Raw genomic sequence first — 14,324 nt, 5'->3', positions numbered from 1 at the left:
TGGGGGGCAAGCGGAAAACAATTGTAATAATAAAAAAGGCCGATGATGAAATATAATAGTCATCAAACCGATTTGTCGGCTGGAATCCCTCCAGCTGGTGTTTGCCGTGGGACCCTGTCTGCTTTTCAACTTTCTGACAGTTAATTCGCAGGCAACGTCACAGGAGAGCTGAGCAAAGCAGCAGAACAGAGCTGTCAATCACACATATATGTAACAGCCAGCACACATCTATCCCAGGGATATGTTATAATGATGCCTCTATAAGAGTGGGTTAGCCATGCAGCAGGTGTGTGTGTGTGTGTGTGTGTGTGTGTGTAGAGTGGCTTAATATTTTAGGGCATTTGTGTGAAAAAGTTGTTTTTCTTCAAGTATCTCAAGTACGTAGCTGTTTTTTTTTTAGATATTTTTCTCACCTTACCGTATTAAGTTCCTTTGAAACCACGTCTTTAAAAAAGCTAGTTGGAAAAAAGCTGCTGATGGAGGATTCTGCTGTTTCATTTTCACTAAAATTAAGTCTCAGTATCTTAAAATGGTGTAGAAAATAGAGTCAAATATATCACAAGTCATCTGCTGACATGAAACATATTCTGTAGTCAGTAAAAGTATGTATACCACATGTACAATATCTTGGGCGACTGTGGTGCAGGAAGGTAGAGCGGTTGTCCACCACTCTCACAGTTGTTGGTTTGATCCCCGGCTCCTCTGGTCACATGTCAAAATGTCCTTGAGCAAGACACTGAACCCCAACTTAGTTGCTCCTGGTGAGTGTTGGCCAGCTGCATAGCAGCTCCCCCATCAGTGTGTGAGTGTGTGTGTGTGTGTGTGTGTGTGTGTGTGAATGAGAAGCAGTGTAAAGTGCTTTATAACTGCAGACCATTGACCATTTGTTCTTAAGTTTGAAAAAGAAAGTGCAGGAGCACATGGGAGAAGAAGCAATGAAAGATTGTCTTCTCCAGCTCTTGGTCTCAGGGCTTTGATCTGATAAGCAGGAAGTTGTTACATGTTCCCGATTTCCCTGTGCTGTTCTCTCTCGTCATGTCACCGACACTGAGCATAACCAGAAGTGGAAGAAAAATGTGAAATATGTTTTTATGATGGGGCTTAGCAAGAAAAAAAAAAAAGCAATATCCAAAAATGTTTCCCCTGAACGCTGTTTTTCAAAAGTTCAATTTGCAGCCATCTTCATTTGGGATTCGGGCCATAAAGTGAGCAGAGGATGTGCGACTGCTAAGGTTTGATAAATGGCAACGCATGATTAAATGTTGAATACAGCAGGAGGACGTTTTCCAGTTTTCTTTATTAAGAGGCAAAATGGAGAAAAAGAATCCAATTATTATGGCTGCTAAAAGAACAAGGAAGGAGAATATTAACTTGTCAGGAAGATGAGGGAAATGAATGGAGAGAGAAGAAAAGGGAATGGACAGCACTTCTGTGGAGCTTTTCTACCTTAACACAATTTGCCTCTTATTCACTGCCAGGAGCTGCTGTGAAAGGTGCTGGATTTGGGCTTAGGCCTGGACACTCCCACCCGGGTGAACTCTCTACTCCGTCACATTGGTCTTCACATGCTAGATCAAACTCATTTCCTGATATATTGACTTGATCGTCTCTTCACCAAACTTTTGAAACTTAACACTCAACTCCAAACAAACTAATCACAAACGTATCATTATGCTACTAGAAAGCCAGCGATACTAAACAAATGAATGTGACTAGGACGTATTTACAGTACTTGGTGTCAGTCTTTCTGGATCAGCATCATGTCTCTGACTTGGGTCAAGACCGAGAACAATTCTACAAACAGGTGATTTTACAGTATTGGAGATTTTTGTGATAATCCTCTATTGATTTTTCCGCTAATACTTTTTACTGTAGTGTCTTGAAACCTTCAGGTGTTCAAATGTCTTGGATCATGAGGGACACTGAGAACGAGTCCAAAAAAGGATGTGTGATTATTGCGCTAAGTCTTCCTCCTCTTCCTCTTCTGCTGTTTCCCTCCATTGCTGACATCACAAACCGAGTCACTCAAGCCACTTTGCATTTGAACCGGCTTGTACTCCGTGTACTTGTGTACACTAGTGTACATTGACACTAGTGTATGAGTTGTTTACACTTTGTGGCCTGTGTAGCAAACTGTTGTGCAAAAACGTTACTTTAGTACATCGTGTGTTTGAGTAGCGTGCAAAAAGTGTATTGCGACTAAGAGTAAAGTGATATTAGTTGACCTTTATTCGAAGTAGTAATTATGACCGGAGCAAAGGCGAAAGTTAAAAAGCTACAGAATGAAAAAGTGTTAGGAGGCAGAACTGAAGGATGCTTTCAAAAAGAACTTCCTCTTGCACTGTGCAATATTTTGCTGATGTAGTGATGATACACTAACTCTTTCATCAAGCTGAACTCGAACACAGGTAAAAACGAAGGGCCAGGGGTGGTGCAGCCCCCAGTCAGAAGAGAGTAGGTGCTTTGATTATAGTTGACTGTACAACCTTCAGCACAAGGAGAGCGCAATGAATTTGTGATAAAATAATCATAATTAAGCAAATTTATAATTATTTAATGTCAAAGTGTATTTATTTTGTCCACACTAACATTTTCTAGCAGCTCCCCTCACTGTTTAGGAATATGGATTTGTGACTACTGGAGTTACATGAGCTTCAATATTAATTTAAGGGTTACAATCTTCTAAAAGCAGGGTCTCTGCTCATCATACCATCATGTCACCGAGACTTAGCATAACCAGAAGTGGAAGAAAAATGTGAACTTTTTTTTTTATGATGGGGCTTAGCAAGAAAAAAAAAAAGCAATATCTAAAAATGTTTTTCAAAAGTTCAATTTGCTTCATTCACTTCTACATAGTTATAGCATCGCATGCAAAGGATCCCAGCTTCTGTGAGGCTTTGTCTGCGTTTTGCTGACTGCACCTTTCACCACACATTATTATAGGTGTTTTGGTGGTAACAGACCAAAGTCAAACTTTTGAGTCAACTCTGCCAATTTGAAAGAAACTTCCTTAAGTTTTCCTCCAAATATCACACAATTTTTTTTTTAGACAGAAGACCTGGAAATATGAGTCCAGCCATGGCTCTGTCACCACCACAGATAAAAAGACAATTTATTTACAACCATTATTCAAAAAAAAAAAGTTGAGATGATGTGTAAAACCTACAAGAAACAAACAGAATGCAATAATTTGCGACCCGCATTTTATTCACAATAGAACATAACATTTTACCATTTCATTGAAAATATTAGCTTATTTTAAATTTGATGGCACCAACACATCTTAAAAAAAGTTAAAAACAGGGGCAAAAAAAAAAGGCTGGAAAAGTAATTCAAAAAACAAATGGAGGAGAATTTAACAACTAGTTAAGTTTATTGGCAACAGGTCAGTAACATAACTGGATATAAAAGGAGCATTTCAGAGAGGCAGAGCCTCTTGAACCCACAGATGGGCAGAGGTTCATCAAACTCAGACAAATTGTGTTTAACAATCCTGGAACAATTTCAGAAAAATGCTTAGATAAAAATTGCCAAGACTTTGAAGATCCCACCATCTCCAGTATATAATATCAAAAGATTCAGAGAATCAGGAAGAATCTCTGTGCACAAGATCAAATCTGGATGCATGTGATCTTCAGGCCCTCAGACTTATTTTTTCGGTTTTTAGAAGAAGAGGAAATTACACAGAATGATCAACACCACCCAGTTAGAACCTTGACGTGTTACTGCCATCAAATTCAAAGTGAGCTTATATTTTCCATGTAAATGTCAGTTTCAATATCTGATGCTATGTTCTATTAGTGAATAAAATATGGGCGGAACACTTTCCTTCACATTGAGTCACTGAGCTTTTCCACCTGCGAGCTGTTGGCTTGGCTCTGCTCAGTCTCAACCTTGATTCATTAAATTCTCCTCGAAACAAAGTCTCATCATGTCTTGTTGGCAGGGAACAACAAGAATTTACATGTAGTACCACTTCACTCCTGACCAACCTACAAAAGGCCCTGGGGGTCCTGCTCCTTGTAGCCAGCACACTGATCTGAATCAGTGGGATGACTTGGTGTAAACCGCCAACCCCCCAACAACATTTGTGCTCAAGCCAATTTGACACATTTCATCCTTTTATTAGAAAAAAAAAAAGCAATTTATCGACCATCAATGTTTTCAGTAATTTATCTAATCACAAGAAAAAAAAAAACAAAAAACAACTCAGTTCCTCTCAATCCAACTCACTGGCAGCATCGATCACACTGAACAGAGCAATGGGAGCAATACCACTTTTTTTTTTATGCTGGTGGTGGGAGGGAGACGTGTACAGCTTGATACTAAGGTTCACTGTGTTACCAGACAGGAGAATGCTTCATTAACTGCTGTGCGATTTTAGCAGACATTTATAGTCTAACTCCGTGCTGCCTCAGGTCATTTGTTTAGTCAGAGCTCAGCTGTAATTAACATACTGCTAAAGAGAATTTAGTCAAACCTGGCTGAAGAAATTTGTTTGTACAGACTTCAAGCAGAAAAGTGATAAAACCTCATTACTTCATTTGTTTGCAAATCCTTACAGTGCATTTAGCCTAACGAAGCGCCAAGTTGCTGACAGTTTTTAAAAACAGCAATTTCCCACCTCCGAGTTATAAACACTACGAAAACAAGTTAAGTGCTGCACTGTACAGTATGAAGTTTTCGATAGAGTAACGAAGGGTCGTGCTCTGTATTAAAGCTCAGTGTACAAGCTTGTATCCAACTGAGCCTGTGTTACCAAGCTGATGCCGATCTGCATGATGTCTTGACAAAAAAAACAGAACTTTCACCAACTCTGAAATCAACAGCTATGTAAAAAGAAACATTGTTTTGACACAAAGTACGCACAGAACATGGAAGATCATACATTGACATTTATGTATTCACTAGAATATTTTACTGCCAAAACACAGTAGAATAATATATTATGGTAGAATACGACTAAGATTCAGTGTGTCACTGAAGAATGCTCCCCTTCCCACCCCGAGCCCAACAGTCCTCCACGGTCACACAAACCGTTCGACAATGCAGGTGCAAACATTTACTGCTGCCCTTCTTTCTTCTCTCCCTCTGATGAGCCTGTGCTGCTGCCGCTGCTGCCGTCGCGCTCTGCTGCCATCTGCAGGAAGGATAAAGATTTGTTGAATTAAAACTTTTTATGCGTCGTTTTACTTTCCTGATCCTCTCAGGTTTTTATTCTTAAACATCAGCAATCTGGCAACTGCCCACTCAGACAGCTGTGGGAAAATCTGTGGGGATCTGACAGCTTCAGATTCTGAAGCAGAGAAATGGGTAAAATATAGTGCTGCCACAAAGACGGTGACTTTGGCTTAATTTTTACATTTCCTTGCGTTCTAGCTTAACTACATAGAATACACACAAAGTTACATTGTGCCATTTTCTTACTGTGATACATTGGTTACTGTGTTTTTGTGCAACAAAGTATTTTCCGCTCATATTCGGAATGTGTGTTAACAACATTCACGGTCACTTTTAGTTGCAGATGGATACAATCGATTGACTGAACAGTTTAATGAACAGTGTTTATGTAGTAGTGTCTATGTGCATACCTGGCAACTGAACTCATTGCAGCAAACAAGCAGGTGAGAGCTGTGATGGCTCTTTTGAAGGGATTTTTGAGGGGAAATTAAGTAACTTCTTAAATATTTTAAAAAGCAAAAAGTACTGTAAACAAGTAACTTTTTTTAAATCAATGTTGTCTTTTTTTTGTTTAAGAAATAGTTGCATGTAGTCATTTGCCTCACTTGGTATCACATTTTGTGTGAAGTATTGTGCATGTGCACATCTCAGTGACACTGAAGCGATATTGTCCATCAGATAATCTGACACCAGCATTAGTTTGCATTTCAGTTATATCTGTATTATAACTTGATGGTGAAAATCCTCTTCACCCTCACAATGTTCAGACTATGAAGGTACCTTCTTGTAGGCCATTTCAAAGAGTTTAAGTGATGCCTGCTGCAGGTTGGTGGCTGCCTGTTTGATGTTCTCCCCTGTTTCAGAGTCCTTGTTGGCCAGAAGATTTCTGACATTTGAAATCTCCTCTTTCAGCTTGGTGCACTGTGAGAGAACAGATCAGAGGAAACAAAAGGTAATGATCAGTATAAACTCAGCCCCCCCAATGTTTTTTTTCTCTCTAATATACAACGTGTACATAATGCGTTGGCCAAGTTACATCATCTCTTACCTCATCAGCAGGAAGCTGGTCTTTAAACTCCTCCATCTTAGATTCTGTGTCATGGACGATGCCCTCAGCCATGTTGACAGCTTCCACACGGTCCTACACAATACAGAGAAGAAAAGGTGACTTTTAAAAAGGTGGTGAAATGTTCACTTATTTAAGTTCTAAGATATTGCTACTATAGTACTTTCTGCAACTTCATGCTTCATTTCACAGCAAATATGGTACTTTTACTGCAGTACATTTGATGACTATCGTCTTTTCAAATTCTGCTTAACAAAATATTTTGTCTGACGTTATTGAGGAGCAATTCTCAAACTACCCAACAGTGTGTAAAGAATTTGGAACATGGAAAAAAGATAAAAACCAGCCCAATGCATCAAAAATTATAATCCAATAATGTCCTATTGACTGATATGAAATTAGACAAAAAGTACTTTTGCTTTTGATACTTAAATTCACAAGTATTTGCTCATAACATACTTTAACAATTTGAATGCAGGACTTGTAGCAGAGTACATCTACACTGCACTAATGATAATTCCAGGACTAGTTAAAAACAATACAAGTATGTTAAACCAAGAACTTTGAACTCTTCACAAACAGCAGATTTGACTAATACACTCATTTTTTGAATCGGATGCAGTGATCCGTCAGTTCGATCCACCACACTGTCAATAGCCTTTACCTTTCTCCTCCTGTCCTCTTCGGCATACCTCTCAGCATTCTTAATCATGTTCTCAATGTCATCTTTACTGAGGCCTCCTGATGATTGGATCACAACTGAAGAAGAGAGAAGACCAGAGGTTTTCACAACAAGCAGCAGTCTCATTTCTATCTGCCGACGACTGAATGATGATTGACAGAACACAGGCATGCTGCTGGCTAACACTTACTCTGCTGCTCGCGGCCTGTGCCCTTGTCCTTGGCAGAGACATGGACTATGCCATTGGCATCAATGTCGAAGGTAACCTCAATCTGAGGAACTCCACGGGGGGCGGGGGGAATTCCAACGAGAGTGAACTGACCCAGCACCTTGTTGTCCGTTGCCATCTCTCGCTCACCCTGACACACCTTGATCTCCACCTGAGTCTGTCCATCAGCTGCTGTGGAAAAGACCTGGAGAGGAACAGCAGGAGTTAGAACAAAGCATTTTGTCTTGTTGTATTTACATTTTCAACCATCAGTCATAGCAATGCAGTGTTCGTGCAGCAGTACGCAAGTACCTGGCTCTTCTTGGTGGGGATTGTGGTGTTTCTATTGATGAGTTTGGTGAAGACTCCACCCAGAGTCTCAATACCCAACGACAGGGGTGTGACATCTAACAGCAGCACGTCAGTGACATCACCAGCCAGGACGCCACCCTGGATGGCTGCTCCTATTGCAACGGCTTCATCAGGGTTGACAGACTTGCTGGGAGCACGACCAAACAGGTCCTGAACTGTCTGCTGGACCTGCAGAAAACAAACAATTTTCGTTTGACAAGTGCACTCACCAAATGTGTCTCACGGCTGAAAGCGAAAATTAACCAGAAATTCATTTACTAGGGAGCTATGCATGTGTATATCTTGCCTTTTAGTTCCACCTTTGGCCTGCCGATGTCGCAATTTTCACGCCACTGACTGCAGTACGGCGTGATAAGCCTCTCACATATGCACTAGAATCCTGGAATTCTTGGGACTTTATTTTGAGGCTTTGTATGCGAGAACAAAAATTTCATGCTAATGAAATAGTTCTGACTATTCTACAGGCCCCCCTAGTACAAAATGCAGATTATGTGCGTGAGCCTTGGCATGCAGCAACACTGCTTTGTCCCAAAAAGTGGGGAAGATATAAAGTGATCAAAAAAATGAACGGCGCTGATGTGCAGTTAAACTAACACCTTTTCCCATCATGTTGTGTCCATGTACAAAGTTTCTCCCATGACATTTCTGACTCCGTTTGGCTGTTATGTACCTTGGGCATGCGGGTCATTCCTCCAACCAGCAACACCTCTCCAATGTCTCCCTTGGACACCTCAGCATCCTGCAGGGCCTTCTGACAGGGGGCCACGGTACGGCGGATCAGGTCGGCCACAATGCTCTCAAACTGTGCGCGAGTCAGCTTCATGTTCAGATGTTTTGGGCCTGAGGCATCCATGGTCAGGTAGGGAAGGTTGATGTCAGTCTGGAGTAGAAAGGAAAAACAAACATATTGTGATCACATACAGCTTTACCACTATGAAACAAACTGCTGCAGCTACATGAAGCTATGATGTGAATTTGGGCAGTGTTCTCATCTGCCTCATCTGAAGTGTTCTGCATTGGCTGTACATACATATGCCCAACCGCTCAACAGCGGTTTAATATAGCCTTGTATGTCATTTCTGTAATCTTTTTACCTGCAATGAGGAGGACAGTTCACATTTGGCCTTCTCAGCAGCCTCTCTGACTCTCTGAAGAGCCATGTTGTCTTTGGTCAGATCGACTCCAGACTGTAATAAAAAAAACAAAAAAAAAAAAAAGTTGTGAAGAGCTGAGTAAAGACATGGGCTGAGCATCAGATGAGACGGTTACTAAACTGAGTTTATCTGCCTACCTCTCTCTTAAACTCCTTGACGATGTGTCTGAGGAGGTGCTGGTCAAAGTCCTCTCCTCCCAGAAAGGTGTCACCATTGGTTGACTTCACCTCAAACACTCCTTTCTGGATTTCCAGGACTGAGATATCAAATGTTCCTCCACCAAGATCATACACAGCAATACTGGAAGCAGTTTCAGAACAGAGGCCCACCATCAAAATCCATTCATTAAACTGTTGATTCATATTTCAGCAATGAGTTTGTTCTTCTCTACTCACATCTTGTCTTGGGTTTTGTCCAAGCCATAGGCCAGAGCTGCAGCAGTTGGCTCATTGATCACACGCAGGACATTCAGACCAGAAATCTGACCAGCATCTTTAGTAGCCTGCCCAAAGATATTCAGCATCAAATGGATGTCACTAATATGTCAAAATCATAGGAAGTGTTCACGCTAAACCAGATGATTGTCTCTTAAGACTAAAACTTTCTAAAGCATTTTTTGAAGAACTTAACTTTGAGCTTGCAAATATCCAACTCAAGAATTCCACCTATAAGACGTTTTCTCTGAAGCACACCAAACATAATAAAATGTCTAGAACAATCAGAGCGGAGGAGGAAGGGAAAGGATTGCATGGCTCAGACGACTGGATGTTCAAATGGAAATCTGTTTTAACAAGTGGCCTCTGAGCTGCTTGTCTCCCTTCTTAACAGTAGACACAGACAAATTAATCCTAACCAGTTCAATTATACCTTATCCCCATTTATTTTGAGGAGAATAAAGAGGGAAAAAAGCTATTTCGGAGAGTACTGACACCTTAGACCCATTCTTGCTGAGTCATTCTGTAAATGTTCCAGTGCTTAGATGAACACTTCTACCAAGCTAAAAGAACGGTTGTGTGCGTACCTGTCTCTGAGAATCGTTGAAGTACGCTGGTACAGTGATGACGGCATTCTTCACTTTGGTTCCCAGGTAGTTTTCTAAAGCACATATTACACTATTAGTAAAACTGATGCTTTCAAGTGTAACACGTCGGTGTCAAACAAACACTAGCAAACACTTTTCATTCATACCTGCAGTCTCCTTCATCTTCATGAGAACAAAAGCTCCGGCCTGGCTGGGGGAATACATTTTCCCATGAGCCTCTACCCAAGCATCGCCATTAGAGGCACGCACAATTTTGTACGGCACATTCTTCCTATTAATGAAAAGAGAAGTTGAAGAATTTGATTAGTCTAGAAATAGTACATGCAAAAAAAAGCTGAATATTCTAAATAAGGCAAAACTGCACTCACAGGTCTTTCTGGACCTCTGGGTCATCATAGCGACGTCCGATCAGCCTCTTGGTGGCATACAGGGTGTTCTGAGGATTGGTGACGGCCTGGCGTTTAGCGGGCATGCCCACTAGACGCTCACCATCTGCAGTGAAGGCAATGACTGAGGGAGTTGTTCTGGCCCCCTCTGCATTTTCCAACACCTGAGAGATAAACAAATCCTTCAGTTACCCACTGACTGTTTACTGCCCCAATTCAAGTGGAATACGTGTCTACACTGTGTTTCAGTCTACACCAAACTAAACCCTCTGGTTTCCTAGTCCCTGTTTGGAGCATGTGTGGGGAAATTTAGGGTCTGCTACAGGACCAGTTATGACGATTTTGTCCCGGACTCTAACATACAGACATCTGCATTCAGCCAAAGTATTTGTTAGCTGAAGTGCCTGTGCACAGATATTCAGTATCACTGATAACGGTTCATGCAAAACAGTTACACACCGTTTCTTGCAGTATTTAATTTTTAGTAGAATACAATAAATTAGAAAGAAAAAAAAAAACGCCTCTCCTGGGTGTAGCTACTTTTCAGTGTTAATATCTTTAACTGTAGTGAGTGTAGAACATGCCTGGGTATGGACTCCTAACTGTCGTACAAATTAAAGAGTACGCATCCCCTTCATCCTCGTGCTAAGGCAGTAGACGGCTAACGAGAAGTATGAATAAGACTATTATATAGCTATCTTAACTTCTTTAGCAAACACAGAACTTTTACCTAAAAACAGAAAGATGGTGTAAAGCGTGTGTCTGGCTCTGTTTATTAATCACATATACATAAACAATACTTTAAAGACCATTTTTATAAAATCTATTCAAATAAAAAGAAAATGACATTATGGTACAAACCTTTAGTTTCACTGTCATTGTAGAGCCAGTCACCCTAATTTTTTTTGTTTATATTAACATTCTCGCACTCTACTTTTCAGTTGCACATGTTAAACGCTCAAACTTTGGCAGTGAATGACAAGGCATTTTTTAATAATTCTGTAGGATCAAAGCATGATTAACGTACTGTTTGATATCGACCATTAAGTAACATGAGATAAATTTAAATCTTATTTAAGTGGGAAACGTCCAATAACACGCATGCATAGGTTTATATTTAATTTAAATTTTGTCAAATCTAACAGCTGAGAACAAAAAGCTCATGTCTTGATCAGTTGAACTTCCAGAGAACTACTTAAAACTGGGGCTGCAACAAACTATTTTTTGTCGATTAATCTATAAATTGTTTTTTTAAATTAATCAATGGATCTATACATTATTTTCCGGACCCATTATTCTTCACTGGGTCTGCTGGTCTGCGGGACAAAGACATAATCACCTGAAATATTTCACAATTGAACCAGTCAATCCCAAGCAAAATGCGACAGACTATACCTTGTTAGAAAGCAGAAAACCTTGATTCCCATGATATTAACAAATTTAAAATTGATGGAATCCAGCAACGTTAGTTTCTCAAAATGTAATGAGGTCATACTAAGCGAGACTATAATTCTTATCTTTTAGGATGTTTGCAGGGGCACAGAGTTATTGAACCCTCAAGTGCTTCACACCATTCTCTATGTACGAAACCCAAGAATAAAATAGTACAAAGCCTTTATTCTAAAAACCCATGCTATCAAAGAGAAAAAGCTTTAAAACAGTTGTTCCCCACTGTTCAGTCATTGCTAAAAATGCGTACTTTTCTTTGTTTCCCCGGCTCTTTTGGCTGCATATGAAAAGTAAATAGTGAAGACCACCATTTTGAAACCAGCCAGCATTCTGAATCCAAACAAGCATACATCTGAGCATCTATGACAAGGATTGGGCCTTCACTGAGCCTGTTACAGCCAACTAAATGTGTGTGTTCCTTGTGGCCAATGAAGTAACGTTTTTAGAGATGTATAGTATGCAGGCTCTCTGTAAATGGGAGTTTTGCAAGTGTCACTGCGTATCTGGGGCGGGACACTCACCGGGCGAACGCAGTATGCACAACATGCCAGATACAGCCATGTTACTTCCTATGTATAAACCATCTGCGCAAGGTATGTTCGTCACCTTATTTACGTAATTGATTATGTGGCTGTGTCGCCCCTTCCCTATTTAACCCTGAAACTGCAGTCATACTCTACTCTACATTACAGACGTGGGGAGTGTCTGCTTATCCTCACCTTGGCCTGTTTACCCTCCATGACTGCAACACATGAGTTGGTAGTACCCAGGTCAATGCCAATGACGGCACCCTTGATGGCCTCAGACCTGTAACACAATAAACATTATTGAATATAATTATAATACTAAAAAAATGAAATATTGCTTTTACTGTACCTAAATCCTTCCCTTTACTACTACATTAACAGAGTACTCATGATAGAATTCTCAAGTTATCGTCTTTTAGTTATTTTCTGTATTTTTCTTTTTTTTTTTTTTGCAGATACTTACGCATAGTCTCTCCTGGAAAGAGATCTGACAACACCTGGTTGAAAGCCACTCCAGCATGCCTATGAATACATCACAGAACAGTCAGACATATTCAAGACAACAAATGCCAAACTGCTCTATAAGCAGCCATTTACATTTATTTATTTTATTGCCGCAGGAACAATTCTATTTACATGGCATTGCAAAAGAAATTCAACTTTTATAAGTGGCTCGTGAATTATGCAAACAAAAGTAGCTGAATAATAATAAATACCAGAAACTTAAATCTAGTGCTGGTAATACTGTTGAGGCAACTGGCACATCGAGGTTTATCAGATCATATGATCACAAATTATCAGTTAACATGATGATGCTGCAAACCCTAATCATGATAACGATCAGGTTATGAATGTGTTGATTTAACTCTAGGTTATGTGAGAGATGTGTTGGGGGCTGAACATCACACTGAAGGTCACCGAGTGACTGATGGGCCAAGTTTAGTATCTTGGAACCACCGAACTATTGTTTATTTAAACCAAAGACAAACAAAGCTACTATAATGTAGAACACACATAAGACAGTGACAGTTACATACTCAAAAGGTGACGGATAAGAAGTCATATAAAAACTGACAGATGCTAGCTTGGCAGCTAACAACTCAATTTTCTCCTGTCCAGCAAAGGAACAATGACCAGACACAATGATACAGATACTCATACACTGTATGAGTTTATCACATTACCTAACGAACACATCTAACAGAACCAGCAGGTTGTATTTTAATTATTCATAATTAATTAAGCCGGCCTCCAGCTAACTTTGTTAGCATGCTAGGTAGCTGGACTTCTTACACATGTCCCGGCTTTCTGAGGTCTTATAAGAATGGTCAATATTAGTCGTATGCTAAATTTCTTACATAAATATATATGTAACCTACCTTCTTAACCAGCGACGACACATTTCTTGTGCAAGTCCTTGTCGAGAGAGTCCTTGAAACGCTTCTGGCGACGTTCAACATTTTTAACAACTCCAATAACGGCCTGTCTAAAATGAATAACGAGTCTGCAGGTTGGATGTCAAAGCGTAGTTTGAGGAGCGAATGGCTGTAAATTCCCAGTGTCTTCAGATTTCCACACAATATATACAGAAGAACCGCTTGCCTTCCCTCCAGCTACAACTGCGAAGCTTCTTCTGGAATTATCCAACACATGTTGCACCAGTTAGCGCTGAAGGACCCCAAATTGGGTTTCCCATTTACTGCCTGAAAAGGTTTTAACATTTAAATAAATATGGAATTTGGGAATAAGATGATTACATGCTAATCCATTGCTGGTGTATGAAAAAAAGAGCATTTGTTATGTTAGCATAAAAATATAACAGATGTAAGCTATTTATTCCATCTTTTTGTTGTCAGGCACTTAATAGGACAGACTCACGTAGTGTGCATGCTGAAGGTCACGCTGCAACGAGGGTTACGCAGGGCTTTCACGTGTGTTGCATCAGGGATGCTTATTGAACATACCTGAATAGTATCTCTGTGACGTGTCTTGTGATGCCTGCATTTCAATCAAGTTTCCTACGACATAATAAAACTCATCTTATACAAGTGCAACTAGAACAGCAACTAGCTAGCATCCCTCAGTGGATTATATTAGACGTGGGGAGATAGACTGTACTAATAGAAAGATTGCTAAGCGTTTCATACTAAATAGTTCAGAGATTTAGAAGAGACAATCTATCTATTTATATAATAAACAATTTAAAATATAAATATACTTTCTTGCATCTACCAAACAAATTCGTCAACTACCCATT

The 14,324-nt window shown here is 40.0% G+C and overlaps 1 protein-coding gene across 1 annotated transcript; it reads right to left on the bottom strand.

The window, feature by feature from the left end:
- Positions 1-4,103: 4,103 nt before the first annotated feature.
- hspa9 (heat shock protein 9) lies at positions 4,104-13,724 on the bottom strand. Its single transcript, XM_067518373.1, has 16 exons — positions 13,447-13,724; positions 12,531-12,589; positions 12,260-12,347; positions 10,074-10,255; positions 9,852-9,976; positions 9,685-9,758; positions 9,059-9,165; positions 8,801-8,963; positions 8,604-8,696; positions 8,180-8,389; positions 7,450-7,677; positions 7,120-7,342; positions 6,912-7,006; positions 6,230-6,322; positions 5,962-6,102; positions 4,104-5,140 (listed from the first exon to the last, which is right to left on the bottom strand). Exons 1-16 carry the CDS (start codon positions 13,525-13,527, stop codon positions 5,063-5,065), a joined length of 2,040 nt encoding a protein of 679 aa, XP_067374474.1. The 5' UTR covers positions 13,528-13,724; the 3' UTR covers positions 4,104-5,062.
- Between the last annotated feature and the right edge of the window lie 600 nt (positions 13,725-14,324).

The sequence above is a fragment of the Channa argus genome, chromosome 10 (assembly GCF_033026475.1).
Source record: "Channa argus isolate prfri chromosome 10, Channa argus male v1.0, whole genome shotgun sequence".
Taxonomy (NCBI): Eukaryota; Metazoa; Chordata; class Actinopteri; order Anabantiformes; family Channidae; genus Channa; species Channa argus.
This window is presented reverse-complemented; position numbering and strand designations above follow the sequence as displayed.

Excerpts from the sequence above, each read along its gene's own strand:
- hspa9 (XM_067518373.1), bottom strand. The coding sequence starts at position 13,527 with ATGTTGAACGTCGCCAGAAGCGTTTCAAGGACTCTCTCGACAAGGACT. Across the intron at positions 9,759-9,851 it reads GAAGATGAAGGAGACTGCAG|AAAACTACCTGGGAACCAAA; the intron begins GTATGAATGAAA and ends TATGTGCTTTAG. Across the intron at positions 9,166-9,684 it reads TCAACGATTCTCAGAGACAG|GCTACTAAAGATGCTGGTCA; the intron begins GTACGCACACAA and ends ATCTTTGGGCAG.